This window comes from Staurois parvus, unplaced genomic scaffold (genome assembly GCF_062004578.1).
Source record: "Staurois parvus isolate SC_StPar_1 unplaced genomic scaffold, SC_StPar_1.0 ptg002140l, whole genome shotgun sequence".
NCBI lineage: Eukaryota > Metazoa > Chordata > Amphibia > Anura > Ranidae > Staurois > Staurois parvus.
The window spans coordinates 3,714,655-3,732,803 of NW_028319936.1; the positions used below are offsets into that span (position 1 = coordinate 3,714,655).

At 39.4% G+C, this 18,149-nt stretch overlaps 1 protein-coding gene across 2 annotated transcripts in view; it reads right to left on the minus strand.

Annotated features, from left to right (window-relative positions):
* Positions 1-18,149, minus strand: part of ATG3 (autophagy related 3) — a 77,947-nt gene that overhangs the window by 51,044 nt on the left and 8,754 nt on the right. For both annotated transcript variants that reach the window (XM_089665162.1, XM_089665164.1), the window contains exons 3-4: positions 6,048-6,089; positions 2,954-3,003 (exon numbers count right to left, since the gene is read on the minus strand). In XM_089665162.1, the coding sequence (XP_089521288.1) occupies positions 2,954-3,003; positions 6,048-6,089 (92 nt within the window). The remainder of the gene's footprint in view (positions 1-2,953; positions 3,004-6,047; positions 6,090-18,149) is intronic.

Consider the following 18,149-nt stretch of genomic DNA (forward strand, 5'->3'; position numbering starts at 1 on the left):
CAGTCTGCAGTTAAAACACATCTTGTTCGTTTCATTTCAAATCCATTGTGGTGGTGTATAGAGTCATAAATGTTAGAATTGTGTCAATGTCCCAATATTTATGGACCTGACTGTATATATATTTGGATAGGTAGGTCCATATATATTTTGGAGCAGCCGGATGAATTCTGCAGTGTTGAGATATATACTGCCAGCCCAGATTCAGCCAAATGCAGCAAAGTTGATTGGATGGCGCTGCACAGTACAGATGGACAATTATCCAAAAAGCACTGCAAAAGCAATCCAGGAGCTTTTGAAGGAAAATAAGTGGAATATTCTGCAATGACCGAGTCAGTCACCAGATCTCAACCCAATTGAGCATGCATTTCACTTGCTGAAGGCAAAACTAAAAAAGTCAGAAAGACCCACAATCACATAACCACTGAAGACAGCTGCAGTTAGAGCCGGGCAAAGCATCAGAAAGGAGGAAACCCAGTCTTTGGTAATGTCCATGGGTTCCAGACTTCAGGCAGTCATTGCCAGTAAAGGATTCTCAATAAAATATTAAAAATGAACATTTTATTTACGATTATAGTCAACTGTCCATTTACTTTTGGTCCCTTTTAAGAGCTGTAATTCCTAAACCCTTCCTCAAATTTGGATGTACATACCCTCAAATTAGACCTGAGAGTGTGTACTTTCAGCCAAGTCCATTATATAACTATAGCTTGAATATGTTTTGGTAAATACTTGAAAATAAACTAAAATTGTGCCTGTGTCCAAATATATATGGACCTAACTGTATCTATACAAACTGGACAGGAGCCGCAGCTCACAAAAGTGGTTGAGGCATATGCAAGATATTTCAACAGCCAAAACACTCTACAAATATATATATTTAAACCATGTTATCTAGCCTTTAGTTCTGTTCTAACCTCTATGTTGAAAGCTGGCTATAATGTATTCATGATGAAGACTGCACTCACCGAGGAGCGATATAGTGCATGTTTACTACGTGTATTACTAGACTGTACAGTCATGGCCAAAAATATTGGCACTTGCATTTCTGTGAAATAATGCACCATTTCGGCCAGAAAATTGTTGTAATTACAAATGTTTAGACATTTTATTATATATTTTGTTTGTATTGGTATGACATAAAATAAAGTGGAGAAATGAAAAGCCAAATCTGACACATTCCACGCAAAACCCCGAAAATGGATTGCACAAAATTATTGGCACCTTCAATTTAATATTTGATAGCACACCCTAGGGAAAAATAATTGAAATCAGTTGCTTCCTGTAACCATCAATAAGTTTCCTACACCTCTCTACTGGAATTTTGGACCACTGTTCTTTCGCCAACTGCTCCAGGTCTCTCAGATTGGAAGGGTTCTTTTCCCAACTGTTGTTTTGAGGTCTCTCCACATGTTCTCCATGGGATTGAGATCTGGACTCATAGCTGGCCAGTTCAGTACTCTCCAGAACTTTGTCTGAAACCATTTTTGGGTGTGTTTTGACATATACTCTGGGTTTGGCTTTGTCCTGCTGTAAAATTCATGACCTCTGACGGAGACCCAGCTTTCTAACACTGGGCCCTACATTGCACCCCAGAATTATTTGGTGGTCCTCAGATTTCATAATGCCATGCACATGGTCAAGATATCCAGCGCCTGAAACAGCAAAGAAAAACCAAAACATCAGCGAACCTCCACCATGTTTGACTGTATGCTTTTCTTTAAAGGCCTCATTTCTTTTTCTGAAAACATTAGAATGATGGGCTTTACCAAAAAGCTGCAATTTTGTTTTGTCTGTCCACAGCACATTTTTCCAAAAGGATTTTGGCTTCCTCAGGTAAGTTTTGACAAACCCCAATATGGCTTTTTTAGGTTTCTGTGTCAGCAGTGGGGTCCTCCTGAGTCTCCTACCATAGCATCCCTTTTCATTCATATTGTAATGTACAGTGCAAACTGACACAGTTGTACCCTGTACCTGGAGGTCAGCTTGAATTTGTCTGGAAGTTGATCGAAGGTTCTTTATCCACCTTTTGAATCCTTCAATACAATCTTTTATCAAGTTTCTCTTTCGTCCATGTCCAGTAAGATTAGCTATAAAGCCATGGGCTGTAAACTTCTTAACAATGTTGTGCACAGTGGACACAGGAACATTAAGAGCTGTTAACTGATACAGGTGAATTTAATTACAAATTACAGAAGCATCACAAACTTGGAATGCAATACTTTTTTACAATTTTGAGAATGTGCCAATAATTTCGTCCAGGTAATTTTTGGGGTTTTGTGTGGAATGAGTCAGATGTGGCTTTTTGCTTCTCCACTTTGTCATACCAATACAAATAAAATAAACATGAGAATGCTGAAACATTTGTAATTGCAACAATTTTCTGGACAAAGTGGTGCATTATCTGAAAGAAATGCAGAGGTGCCAATATTTTTGGCCAGGACTGTATGTATATTCAGGTAGCACTGGGACATTTAAGTGCTACTTCAGTCATTTTTTTTTTATTTTCTAGTCTTGGACAAAGTGGGGAAGGGCTAATACCCCTTTTTTGCAGAGATATCCGTTCACTTCTTTTTTCAGGTGACAGACGTTTTAACCTTTCCCACTCTAAGACTTAAAAACAATTTTAGATTGAGATACACTTTAAGACCACAGCTTAGATCAGTTCAGTGTTTATGAGAGCTACAGTGTTGGTGCCAAGTAGTAGCCTGGGAACTGCTCCAGACTTCATACACTAGCATACAGTTTATAGCTTTAACATGTACAAAATTTACTTGATATTGATCACAACAAAAAATGTATTCAGTTACTTGCTAGAGATGCAACAAATGTGAAAGTAGTCTGACTAAAATTATTTGGAGAAGACAGAAAACCAAAAAAACAACATTCAACATTGAAGGTCGGTCATCAATTACTGTGTGAAATGTAACCCAAGCTAGGGAAGGCATTAACTTACCACTGCCATGTAGGACAGTGATGAACAAGGTGATCACCAGCGGCCAGAAACTAATAAAAAGAAAATAACAGATAAAAATATGCGATTACAGATTCAGGCAGAAATTAAGCCTTTTACTATTTATTTAGTCCTAATACTTCTGTTAAGAAACCAAAGTCATATTAAATATGTAGAATATGTCTTGCATTCGGAAGACAGAAATATGAAAATTTATAGCATAACACCCACAGTAGATCAATGGGGATGAACTAGATTTTTGATGGTTAGTAATCAGTTTTAGACCCTATGGTTTCAACTTTTGGAAAAAAACAAATATGATTGGAGGTTGTGGGAGCTTCATTTTTTTGGCATTTGTGGACAAATAAGGCTGCAAGCTTTCTAAAATATTATGGGGATTAGAAGCACAGCTTCTGCAGCAGAGGATGTTTTAGTTGAATTATAGAAGATAAGCCTTTCTTTCTTCCTGGCTCAAAACTATTCCGATTTTAGAAAATGAATGACAAAAAGTCAAATTTAAAGTGTTACTAAACCCACAACAGTAAAATCAGTCTGTATATGCAGTAAAGCATGCTTGTTATACTTACTGTGGATCCTAAGGGGTTAAAACCCTGCATTGTGTAAAAAGGTGGTTTGATCCTTTCTTCTCTGTTCCTCACCTTTTTCAAGTGACCACCTCTTATCTCCAGACTGAACCGTAGGCATGCATATGCTCGAGTTTGGTGTGTATTGCTAGAGTTTTTTTTTTCTTGGGAGAGTGCATGTGATCAGCACAGGGCCAATCAGCGCTGTCCAGACAGAAGTCAGGAGATTTCCATCCTCCTAGAGCAGAAAGTAAAGTCCTCCTACAAGCTTTAGCTAGTGGTGGGCTGGACACAGATAGAAGTCACAAGACTGCGCTAACTGCTGATGAGAAAAGGTATTTAGCAGTTTATGTTTACTAAAATAATTGCACTTCCATGTTCTGGGTACTGTGGGAGACCAGATATAGTGGATGCAGGGTCCTGGGTTTAGTAACACTTTAAATGAACAAGCAACTGGCAGATAGGCACGTGAACATCATAAAATTAACATTTCCTGCACAGAAAATGTGTAGATGTTATAAAATTATATCAGTGGTATCTCTGTGAATGTTAGAGATACACCCGCTTAGAGGGACTGTTCTCTAAAGTGTTATTGAAGTCAAAATTTTTACTTTGCCCTACAGGTAAGCTTATAACAAAATCTTACTTGTGGGTGCCATGTGAAAAAGCTTGAACTTGTGCCATTTAGTAGATAATAAACATCAACTCCAGCTGAAGACATCACTAACACATGCACAGGAATCTCTGCATTCACGGAACAATCAATTTGTTACCATATTTTTAAACTACCCAATGCCTGCTTAGAATGGATTGGTTGTATCGCCTCGATATGTATAAAGAATGTAAATTTCAGAACCATGGCTAGAACATCTCTGGAATCAAATTATATGACTGGCATCAAGTTTACAGTCCAAGCTGTTTGCAGAAATAAATATAATAGAAGCGATTAAGCAACAAAACGCTGTCTATGCTGTGTGAGCAAGGGAATACCTAAAACTGGTTATACAAAAACAAAATATCAGACATTAAATTTTCAGCTGTCATTCAGAACATACTTATTGAGAAACAAGTCATCATAAGTACCTTTTTCTAAGAATATGAAGCAACTTACTTGAAATTTAGGGAAGTAGTAGAAGTCATGAAGAGGGCCCAGAAATTGCAAATAGAATAGGGACTTTCAAAACATCAGATTACTGATGACAAGGTAATTCCAAGCACGCAGCGAGCCAAGGCATGTTATAGCAACATATGCGTAAAAAGAGAAAAAACACCACACCACACAACACAGAAGTTTGGGGGAGGTCAATTAGTTCAGAAGTTTGTATTGGAATAGTAATTGTAGCAAAGATGAGGAATATGAGATTGACCCGGTGCTGTGATAGTGTGGCCTCAGTCAGCGCTGCTCCATACACGCCTCTGACACATTTCACCCTGCCCACTGGGCCTGGTCACAGAGGTGGCCACCTCTGTGGCCGAGCCGCGGTGGGCATGGCGAAATGAGTCAGAGGGCATGCCTGAAGCAGCACTGGCTGAAGCCAGACATTATCACAGCCGTGGTCAGTCTGAGTGGCGTCTCATCTCCCTCATCTTTGCTACATTTACACTTCTGAATAGTGCATAGATGCCTGTTCCCACGCTCTGAATTACCAGTGGTGAAAATCTCTCATCCTCCAACTTTGAGCAGCGTTACAAGTTCTATGGAATAGTAATTGTCTTATTTTTTAATCAGTTGACAAAAGAGCTTAGGACAAATGTCAATTTACATTTTTTCTTGTGTTTCCTTAAATGTAATGCCACAAATATTAAAGTGTATCTAAAGCCAATTTTGTTCTCATTTTGGATAGAGTATGAAAGGATCATAACCCTGGTTAATTTTTTACTGCCATCTGTGTTCCCGCAAGTCACCCTTTATATTTGTCATGATGACCATTGTGACAGAGTCTGAAGGACTGAGAAAAGAAAAAGAATCGATAATTTTGAGTTGTCACTGGGTCAGAAACCTTCCAATGGAAAAACTGGCAACTGTCTAATTCAGGATTTCCCTTACTCTGAGTAAGGTTATTTCCAGTATTGCCTTGGAAGGGAATCTCCCCAGTGAGACAGCAACAATTACATAAAAATAAAATAACCAAGGATTGGTTTGTAGCAGAAATTGAAGCTCATCACATTTCTAGATTTTGACGTTGGTTACTATTACATTCAATGTACCTTGATCCAACAGAAGCACTTTCGAATCCCCAAACTAGATAACTGAAAAGGTTTGTATTGAAGGGAATTAAATTCTAAGTTACATGCACTTATACACCTCTAATAAAAATAAATAAATAAATAAAATGCAAAAAATGCCATTACTATATTCACTGTAATCTGTTGTCCTGCTCCTTGAAATGTATGAATCCTGACACTGTTGTTCATTTGTAATGCTTTCCACAACTACTTGGACACCTTCATCCACAAAACACAATAATTACGTCTGTAAATAACAGGATGATAAAATACATTTTCCAGCTTACCTCTTCAGGGGTAATAACACCAGTCTCTTTAAATTTTGACTCCTATGTAATGAAAAATAAAAGAAATAAATATACATGTACATGTGAATATTTCTTTATTCTGAAAATCAGTGACCTACTAACATTGCTGGAACCTAGGAAGATTAGAACATTTACTGAATTATCATGAGTGCTCTTTCAATTTATTTAAATGCTGTTTTAAACATGAAACAAAAAAGATATAAATACATCCCAGAAGTGTAAACAGTTACTCTGCAAATTTTTTGGCCATATTCACATGTGAGCGACTCAGAATCAAGCGATTCTGCCTACATTTCCTGATCATGCTAAAAACACTCCAAAGCATGCAACACATGTTTGGGTGCTGATCATTGGTAATGCCACCCCAAACACACTAAAAAAATGCCTGGAAAATGCATAAAGAAAAAAAAAAAAAGAAGACCAAGGAGAAACAGTTGTGCTGATTTAAGTAGTCTGCTTGATATCCATTTCACATGTTATGCTATGGCCATATACAGGAATATCAGTACATTTAATATAAAGTTGATTTCCAAATGCCAAATATAGAGGATGGATGTCAGCTGCCCCAATCCAAATTCACAGTACTGTATTTTAATACCTTCGATACAAGATAGCAGAGAAACACAATATGCTTGTGTTGCGGAAACCTCTATTTTTTAAAATTAAGAATGAAAAAAGAAATGGAGATACATAAAACAAACTTACTCAATGTATGAGTTGTATAAGGAGATCTGGATTATCTGATTGCCCATTGTAATTCCAGCCAGTCTGAGGAGGTCAAAATGCCATCCACTGACTACTTGTGTCCTGTAAAACACATGCCCATGTCTCAAGGGAAAGTGGGCATGGCATCTTTGTAATATTGAGGTGTTTTAACCCTTTTCTGGACTTCTTCAGGATATTTGTACTGGTCGGATATCACCATATACTGTATCTCCATATGTTTAGGGACTCTTTCCATTCACTTGGATCAATACATTATTAAATGGATACAATTGGAATTACTGTATACCACATACACTCACCGGTCACTTTATTAGGTTCAACTGTTTGGTAAACACAAATTGCTAATCAGCCAATCACATGGCAACAACTCAATGCATTTAGGCATCTAGACATGGTTAAGATGACTTGCTGAGGTTCAAACTGAGTATCAGAATGGGGAAGAAAGGGGATTTAAGTCACTTTGAATGTAGCATGGTTGTTGGTGCCAGATGGACTGGTCTGAGTATTTAAAAAACTGCTAATCTATTGGGACTTTCACGCACAACCATCTCTAGGGTTTACAGAGAATGGTTTGAAAAAGAGAAAATATCCAGTGAGCTGCAGTTGTGTGAATGAAAATGCCTTGTTGATATCAAAGGTCAGAGGAGAATGGGCAGACTGGTTTGAGATGATAGAAAGGCAAGAGTAACTCAAATAACCACTCGTTACAACCAAGGTATGCACAACACATTGAACCTTGAAGCAGATGGACTACAGCAGCAGAAGACAACAGCGGGTACCACTCTGTCAGCTAAGAACACGAAATGGAGGCTACAGTTCTCACAGGCTCACCAAAATTGGAAAATAGAAGAATGGAAATACTTTGCCTGGTCTGATGAGTCTCGATGTCAGGTGAGACATTCAGTTGGCAGGATCAGAATTTGGCACATATTTTCTTGGCACACTTTGGGCCCCAATTGAGCATCGTTAAAATGCCACGGTCTACCTAAGTATTTTTGCTGACCATGTCCATCCCTTTATGTTCACAGTGTACCCATCTTCTGATGGCTACTTCCAGTAGGATAATGCACCATGTCACAAAGCTCAAATCATCTCAAACTGGTTTCTTGAACAGGACAATGAGTTCACTGTACCCCAATGGCCTCCACAGTCACCAGATCTCAAAAATCAATAGAAAACTTTTGGGATGTGGTGGAACAGGAGATTTGCATTATGGATGTGCAGTTGAGAAATCTGCAGCAACTGCGTGATGGTATCATGTTAATGTGGACCAAAATCTCTGAGGAATGTTTCCAACACCATCTTTAATCTATGCCACAAAGTATAAAGGCATTTCTGAAATCAAAAGGGGTCAAACCTGGAACTAGCAAGTCCTCTGAGGCATTCTCCTTAGTAAGCAAAGGTAAGACAGAAAAAAAAAAATTAATTGAATATAAGATCATAAAATTGCTTTTAACTTAAAGCGGAGCTCCACCCAAAAGGGGAAGTTCCTCTTTAAAGATTGGTCCCCCACTCCCCATTAAAGATTAGCACCTTTGGGGAGCAAGTACCCAAAATTGACAGGTACCCTCTCCCACTGCGATCGGAAGTTGTCCTCCACTCCTCCCTCCTCGTAGTCTTTTGGGACGTGACAGGTCCCAGAAGACTATGGGACCATTCAGAAAGCACAGCGCTACTTGCACATGTGCAGTGAGCACCCGGCTGTGAAGCCGCAAGCTGTCGCAGCCAGGTGCCCACACTGAAGATGCTGGTGCCGGTAATGGGCAGCGGTGAGGACACCGCGGGATCGAAGGATAGGTGAGTGGCTGTCTTTTTAAAAGTCAACAGCTACAGTTTTTGTAGTGTGTTCACCCAAAGGGGTTCCTTCCTTTTTCCCTAAAATATCTCTCAATTGTTCTCCAGTTTTGACTTGCACTTACCTTTTGGGCTTAGAAACATAAATGTTATCATATGGACATAGAGTATATTTGAGGTTTCGATATATATTAAGATGATTGATTTATATACTAACTTGAGGGAGTTACTCTATTGTGGTGCTGTAGTCACCGTAACATTAGTTTTGTACGTCTATATAGTGTGGTGTGGGCACCATCATACACCAAGCACCACGGACAAAGGATAGTTGACATGTTTCACATAAAAGCATGCTTAATCATTAAAGCAGAGCTACACCCAAATGGGGAAGTTCCTTTTCAAGGACTGGTCCCCCACTCCCCATGAGGAATTGAGACTTTTGGGTAGCAGGGGGGGGAGCAAGTACTCGACTTTGACAGGTACCCGCTCCCACTTCCGCTGCAACTGCCTAGGTGATTGGAAGTTGTCCCCCCCCTCTCTCCCTGCCGTCTTCAGGGACACATTGCAGTCCCAGAAGACTACAGGACCACCCATAAGGTGCAGTGCTACTCACAAATGCACAGTGGGCACTTGGCTGTGAAGCCACAAGCCACACACTTAAAATGCTGGAGCCGGAGATAGAGGATGGCCGGTGAACCCAGCTGCAGTGAGCACACCGTTGGATCATGGGACAGGTGAGTGGCTGTTTTTTTACATGTCAGCAGCTACAGTTTTTGTAGCTGCTGACATTTCTTTCAGATTTGCCTGGAGCTCTGCTTTAAAGTATAGGGATAGAACCTCTACTGGCCTGCATTTCTCAATTGATCACCTGGTATCTTTTACTACTACTATTGGTCTGACAAAGGAATAACAGTGGACAATGTGCATGTGTGTAAATAAGATAGCAATAAAAGTGAGCGCTCTATGGGGTAAGCTGCTGGACATTCAAGGAAACCAAAATAAAGCCTTATGAAGAATACATAGAAATAGTGTAGAGCTATGAATGAACTGCAAATTGATATGCAAAATATAATCTAAATGACTATACGTACAGTAAGTTAGTCAATATGTAAAGGATAATAAAATATTAATAAATGTTCCGTATTGTTACTAAAGGCTACTGGATAGTCTATAAAGTGCTCTCCTTATAATCCGTGATGATGTTCCAAGTAATGTAGAGAGATTGTGCACTCACCAGACGCACAATGTAAATGTGCGTTAAGTAAAATCCGCAGAAGCCTCCTTTAGGGTCTGGTCTGGGATAGGGGAAGATGTCCTCCTTCTGGGTGGTTGGTCTGGTCAGGAACACACGGAGATGATCCTCCCTCTAAGTGGGTAGTGGTGGTGGAAGCACACAGGATAAGAAGAAGATCCAGCTGGCCAGAGGTCCCCTTAAGGGATAGGTGGGTGCAGCAGGTTGCCTGGGTATAGGATCTCCCTTCTCTGGAATCCTTAATGTTGCTGGATCAGGCAGGTGCTATGAATAAATAGGTGCCTGCGTGGGTTTCCTCCTACACTCCAAAGACATGGTGGTGGAGATATTTATTCATAGCACCTGCCTGATCCAGCAACATTAAGGATTCCAGAGAAGGGAGATCCAGTAGCCTTTAGTAACAACACGGAACATTTATTAAAATTTTATTATCCTTTACATATTGACCATTTTACTGTACGTATAGTCATTTAGATTATATTTTGCATATCAATTTGCACTACATTCATAGCGCTGCACTATTTAATGTGCATGTGTGGACTGATCATTTATACCAGAGGTTCTCAACCTATGGAATCTCAGGACCCACATTTGTCCTTGGTCATTAAGTCACGACCCAAAAACAATTAATTTTCGAAAAACATAATTTATTCCACAAAACAACTTGTGCAGTGTTCTACAATGTACATAAAATTTTACATAGTAAAACACTTTAGATTTAAAATAATTATTTTTTTAAGCATACATAGAATAACAAAAACCCACAAATACCCCCTAACTTTAAGCAATCTCCCCTCTACCTCACACTAATAGCCCATTAAGCTAAGCAATGCCTCTCACTCTCTCAAAGTTAAGAGTATTAAGGTCTTCAGTGACTTTTTAAATAAACAATATAACTTGTGCAAAATCTGTGTGAGGGTCCCCCCCCCCAAATTCATGCACTCCTTCAATCCCCCCTTCCATGCCCTGCTTTAGCCCACCTTTTCAACCCCCTTTATGCTCTTTCCTTATCCCCCTTTAATACCCACCTTGACCCCTTTTTACATCCTCCTTTAATACCCACCTTGACCCCCTTTTCATGTCGTCCCCTTTCATGGTTTCCTTCAGTCCTCCCCTTTCATGAACACTTTCAGTCCCCCCTCCCATCACCATTGCTTTCCTGTTTTCTTTCACTCCTTTCAAAATGCACTCTCCATCACCCTTCCACAACCCAAGAAAAAAAGTACCTAGCAGAGTCATTCCCTGGCATCCAATGGTGCTTTTCTTCCCTCCTGCGAGGCTGGCTGGAAGGAAGTGTAGTTATATGTCGCGCCCTCCCAGTGCTGCCATGGAGGAAAGAGGAATGAGCGCGAGGGCCATAGGACCGCTTTGTAAGTGCACCATGCGCACCACCTTAATGGGACAGGCTGGCCGTAATAATACAAATGAAGTGGCCCGTAGTTGCGGTCCTGGCTGTCTTAACATTTATATTAGTGTGGCCGGTAGTGTTGTCTGGGCACTGGACATTTTATTGGGGCATTAGAGAGGCCTGGGGGTCACTTGCCCCGAGTCCCAGTGTGCCACTGGTCGCAATTCACTTTTGGATCACGACCCATTACTTGAGAAACATGGATTTATACTGTATGTTAACTTGTGATAACACGCACATTTTAGGCTACTTTCACACTGAGGAGTTTTTGAAGTGCTTTTGCATTAACAAAAAAAAACACCTGAAAAGCTCAAGAAATATGCTTCCATATGTATGTTCATGAAGAGAAAAAAAAAAGTCCAAAAAATGAAAAATCAATGGAAAACGCCTCAAAAACGCCTCCGAGAAGCACTTTTGGTGCAGTTTTTAAGTCATGTGTGCTGTAAAAAACGCTCAGAAAGTGTGACAGAAGCTCCGTAAAAAATCATATGCATTTTTGCAGCTGATCAGTGTGAAAGTAGCCTTAACCACCATGGTATGCAAAGTTTTTATCCAATGTCTTTTATTTCTGTTTGTTTACTTTTGTAATTGATGGTGTCATTTATTTAGTGATGTATATCTGAACAAGAAGAAAGTAAGTCTCACGTTTACTGAGCTAAAGGGCAATTTTTTTTTGGTTTTTAAAAAGAGGACTCTGCAAATAAGCAGTCGGCAATTATTGACACTTCCTTTTTATATTAACTGGGAAATGTTGAGCAGGTTTTAAATAGAAATGCACATGTGAGGCACTGTGACAGCAATATTTCCATTCATGATGTTAAAGGAATTTTCTAGTTTACCTGTTTGTTTTTTGTTTGCAATTTCTTGTAAACATCTGGTTAATTACAAGTTATCCACATTATGGAGGGCAAAGCTTTTTATACGTTTCAAGCAGTCTCTTCACCCCCTTCTTACAGCAGTTATATTCTTCTGGTATGTCATCTGCTTAACAAGATTGAAGAAATGCTAAATTGCAGCTAACAATAAATGGGTGATGGGTGTATAAATAAACATATCAGTTTACCATATAATTTGCTTAACCGCTTGCCCTCCTGAGCATTTACCCCCTTTCCTGACCAGGCCTTTTTTTGCTATTCGGTGCTGCGCTATTTCAACTGGTAATTGCGTGGTCATGCAATGCTGTACCCAAACAAAATTTATGTCCTTTTTTTCACACAAACAGAGCTTTCTTTTTGTGGTATTTGATCATCCTGCGCGCTTTTTATTTTTTGCGCTATAAACAAAACAAAAAACAAAAGACCGAAAATGTTGAAAAAAATTATAATTTTTTACTTTCTGCTAAAAAAATATATAGTAAACTCAAAGGTAATCATAAATAATCATAAATTTAGGCCAAAATGTAATCTGCTACATGTCTTTGGTGAAGAAAAAAAAAAAAAAAAAAAAATCGCAATAAAGTGTACATGGATTGCTTTATGTGAAAGTTATAGCATCTACAATCTATGGTATAGATACTGCACTATCTGCCACTTTTTGCTATACAGTGCTTCGCTAATTTAACTGACAATTGCGCGGTCATGCAATGCTGTACATAAACAAAATGTATGTCCTTTTTCACACAAATATAGCTTTCTATTATTTCTTCCGCTATAAAAAAAAAAAAGACTGACATTTTTTAATATAAATGATATTTTCTCATTTCGGTCATACAAAATATCCAAAAACTCAAATTTCATCATAAATTTAGGCCAAAATGTATTCTGCTACATGTTTTTGGTAAAAAAAAAAAATCCCAGTAAGTGTATACTGATAGCTTTGTGTAAAAGTTATAGCATCTACAAACTATGGTATTGATAATGGAATTTACACAACTTTTACTTTCTGACTGCCTATCACATTTCTTGAGGTGCTAAAATACCAGGACAGTACAAACACTTCAAAATGGCTCCTTTTCGGAAAGTAGACACCCTAAGTTATCTGCTGAGAGGCATATTGAGTCCATGGAAGATTTATTTATTTTTTTCCCACACGTTTTTGGAAAATGCCAAAAACTTTTTTCTTTTCTTTTTTTTTTACACAAAAGTTGTCACTTAAATTATATATTGCTCATACAAGCCATGGGTATATGTGGAATTATACATCAAAATACTTTCTGCTACTTCTTCTGAGTATGGGGATACCACATGTGAGACTTTTTGGGAGCCTAGCCACATACAGCAGCCTGAAATCTAATTACCATTTTGAAGGCCACTTTAACTTCCTCACTACCGATCACAGTTTCAGTTTCTCTGAAATGCGAGGATAGCACCAAACCCCCTAAAATTACCCCTTTTTGGAAAGTAGACACCCCAAGGAATTTGATAAGAAGCATGGTGAGTATTTTGCAGATCTCGCTTGTTGCCACAAGTTTTTAGAAAATGAAGAAAGAAAACAAAAACATATTTTTTTCTTTTCTTTTTTTATATTTCAAAACCTTGTGAGAAAAAAATGAGATCTACAAAATACTCACTATGCTTTTTTAAGTTCCATGGGGTGTCTACTTTCCAAAAAGGGGTAATTTTAGGGGGTTTGGTGCTATCCTGGCATTTCAGAGCCTCCAACACTGATAGGTAGTGAGGAGGTCTAATGAGGAAATAAAGCCCTTTAAAAGCCTGAAGGTGCTTATTGGATTTTGATTACATTTTTTTTTGTCTTTTTCCAGAAATGTGTGGTAAAAAAATAAATGTTTCTACTGACTCAAATAGTTTTGGGTGTCTACTTTCCAAAAAGGGGTCATTTTGGGGGGTGGGGACAGTTTATGCCCAGTATTAGAAATTTATGCCACATATTCACTCTAACCACCTGCAGATCAAGCCTTTTCTGACACTTTTTGTTCACATAAAAAAACAAAAACAAAAAAAAAAACAAAAAAAAAAACATTTTTTTTTTGCTAGGAAATCACTTTGAACCCCCAAATATATATATAGCAGACTGTAGCAATTGTACGTACAGATAGGGACGCGGACCTCCATTTTGCTAAAGATCCTCCATCTTGTGTCATTTTCACTCCAAATCAGTCCCCCCTCCCTTTTTGTTGAATGGCATGTGGTCTGGTGTGGCTGAGTTCAAGAGTGAATCGGGCACAGCTGGATACACTTCATGGTTGTAAACCCAATTAGCTGGTGTCTGTTAGCCTCTTGCTCTGAGCTGATCGTAAAGCCATAAACCCGTCAGTCACTGGACTTGAAAAGCATTCCGAAATAGCAGTAAAACCTACATCCCAGTTTTAACCACTTTTTCATACAATTTCATAACGCCCGATAGGAAATACGTACAATCAAACAAAGCATATATTCAGATAGGTCAGGTTAATGCGAGTCACCTGATACCTTACATCTCTAGATTATGTCTACCAGAGAGCAGAAAGCGATATCTCCTTAACCGTCCCAAGCAGATATGTCATATCTGGTGTCTGGACGTTCAGAATATCATTCTGCATATTATCCTACATGTACCTATGGAAGGTTATTGGCCATGGTATAACTTGGGAGGGATTTTGGTCCTAGCCTGTGTCTCCGCCTAAACCCCCCTCCCCAAATGAGGCGATTGGCCCTTGGCTTCAGTAGACACCCCCTGCTGGTGGACTAGAAAAGAGGCTGTCAGGCCTGAGGGAGGATGATGAAGAGATCTCCCTTTTAACATCAGTCACCAACTTTAGGAGAAACTGTACCCTTTTGTTCAGGACACTTGAATCTGCTTAAACCAGGACTCTGTTATCTCTCTGGTTGTGTTATTGCTCTCTGTATGTATGTATGTATGTATGTATGTGTATATATATATATATATATATATATATATATATATATATATATATATATATATATATATATATATATATATATATATATATATATATATATATATATATATATGCTACATCTTTTTCTGTAAATATTTTTATTGCACCATTTTGACCTTTTTAGTAATAAATCCTATTTTCTGAAAAGTGTTGAACTGTTTCTAAAGCTCTTTAATGCAAACTAAGAATCCCTGTCTCTGAAGAGCGCTACTGTTTGTTTTAAACTTCTGCATACATCTGCCTGCAGTGACAGTGTGTATACAGACGCTTATTTAAACATCATAGTGTTACTGCGAAGATTGGCGAGTTTTCTCCTCCGTACAAATGGCGGTGGTGGCAGTGTGAAGGGTTAATTGAGTAATTAACCTGACCCAGTATCAATTGCTCTCAGGCTGCGGCACATAGATTGTGGTCCAGGGAGCTGGAAAATCTTTGTGCAGGGTGCAGCTGAGCGTTGCATTGTTACGCACGTGACAACGCGGTTTTAAATGGGCTAGTCCTTCGGTCACAAGTTGGTAAGAAGGGTTGGGGGGTCTGACGCTGCGCCCATCAAACAGACACTCTAGTGAATAAAATGGCGGGTGCTGCAATTTTTTATGTCATATAGTACTTGCGCAACGATTTTTCAAAGCAAATTGTTTTCAAAAATACACTTTTTTTTTTTTACTTTTAATTCACAAAAACACAAAATATTGGACAATTATTTGGTAAAATATAAAAGATGATGGTATGCTGAATAAATAGACACCAAATATCATATGCTTTAAAACTGCACATGCCCCATGCAATGGCAACAAACTGCATACATTTTTAAATATCCATAGGCAACGCTTTAAAAGCCTTTACAAGCTACCATTTTAGATTTACAGTGGAGGTCTAGTGCTAGAATTACTGCCCTTGATCTGACGCTCGCAGCGATACCTCACATGCATGGTGCAACAGCTGTTTGCATACTGGCACGGGGTCAAGGCAAGCGCACGCAGGTGCACATAGGGAATGGTCAGTCCGCCCCTGGGTCTATCAGACTCTAGATATCTCCTCTGCCCTTACATTATCTAATCTCACCAAGATCGGTGTGATCAGATGCCTTCCCAATTTACAAATGGCGCTGTTTATATCCTATGAAACTGAAGTGACGAAATGTTCGTAGCTTCCTAATTCTTAGACTATAGAGATGATTGGCACCATTCCGGTCTCCAATCTGCTCTATGGTCAGCTGGCAGAAACACCGGCTGCATTCTCAGGTTCCCCCGATGGCACGGGACTTCCCAAGAAGTCTGTGGAAGGCAGCGGGGGAGGGGGGGAGGGGGGGTGGGGTTTAGACATCTTTTCCCGCTGCTTGTAAAAGCAATCCTGCAGCTAATTAGCCACTAGGATTGCTTAAACATGAAAGCCGATCGCCGGCTGAAAAAAATGGCATTATCCTGGTATAACCAAAGTCCAGTGATGTAGCAGTATGTCACTGGTCCTTGGGTGTATGCTATGTTCTTTTTTTTTTTTATGCAGCCTGTGGGCTGAATGAAAAAAAAGAGAAGAAATCTCTGCCAGAAAAAGTGTGTGGTATGCCCACCATTAGAATATACGGCCCTGCATCCACCCACTTCTAATGGTGGGCACACATGAAATGTGACAAACATTATTAAAAAATATATATGCCGAAGCATAGGGGCCATCCACCCACTGGTCACCCCAGGCTCCCATGCTTTGGCATATATGATCTTTTTTTTTAACTGCGGATGAAAAATCTCATCTGACAGCACTGCACACACCTACTTATGTATATTCTCAGAGTAAGACCCTGTTGCTATCAGAATAAACAAGTCGGTGCTGCAGCTGAATGACATTCCTGCAAAGAAAACAGCAATGGTTAACAAAACACTAAAATTGTAACAGTAGAACAGTAACGACAAAAAAAAACAAAAAAAACTATTTTTGGTTTTTAAAATTTTAAATTTTTGGGGGGATTTGTACTTTTTTTTCTTTTCTTTTAAACTTTAACTTTTTAAAACAGATTGTAGGGTCTCTCAAATGTGATAGCCAGTTTCCTGACTACCTAACATCTTTCGAGCCCCTGTGTAAATATGTGCCCTGAACTGTGCCGAGCTGTAACCTATACTAATACTAGCGTGTGGTAGCGACGGAAAAGGTCCTTGAGGTAGAGACCAGGTTGGCCAGGACAGGAGGGATAAAAAAAGTGGGTGTCATGCCTAATTCCATGTCTGCTACAGACATCTTTTTTGGGGTGTCCTTTGGGGTGGGGTACCAGGAATGGCATCGGGAAAATGCCGCTCATGCAGCCAGCTAACTGTATGTGGGTTGGGGGTTTGGGACACAGCACATTCTGGATACACAAAGGGCCGGGATGCTCTCTTCTGGGAATATTAGTAAGGACAGACTTCGTCCAGTTGCTTTGTAAAGCACAAAAGCATTATATAGAGCCAAATGAAAGAAGTAAACAAACACTTTTTTGTATTAGTGTCTGGCTTTTCAGGAAACTAAGTGTGGCTACACCATCTGGTAGTTGAAGTCCACCCCTCCCATGTTAATGTTATAGTTGTGGACACAGAAGGGCTTCTCAACAACCCCAGCTGCTGTGGCAATTTAGATGGTCGTGTCTGCGTGAATGGAAGACAGGACAAACACATTATTCTGTTTGTCCTTCCACTTCACTGCGAGCAATTCCTCATTTCTCAAGCAGGCTTTTTTCCCCCTAAGATGGGTATTTACAGCGGTTGGGAGAAGCCCCAGCAATTAGGTCGCACAGTGCCACATGCGCCAATTCCAAGATTCTACACATGTCTAAATAGTGGTACGCTTCCATAAAAATTGTCCACGTATAAGTGGTAACCCATATGGAAAAAAGGATGATACCAAGTTCCAAACTATCTTGCCACTGCTCCCCATGTAGTTTGGGCATCTGGAGGGCTCCATGTGACTATGTTTTCCCTCAGAAATCCGAAACTTATATGTATAGCCTGTTGCCCTCGCACAGGTCTTATGCATCTTGACCCCATATCTGGCATGCTTGGTGGGAAGAAATTGTTTGAATGCAAGGTGGCGAGA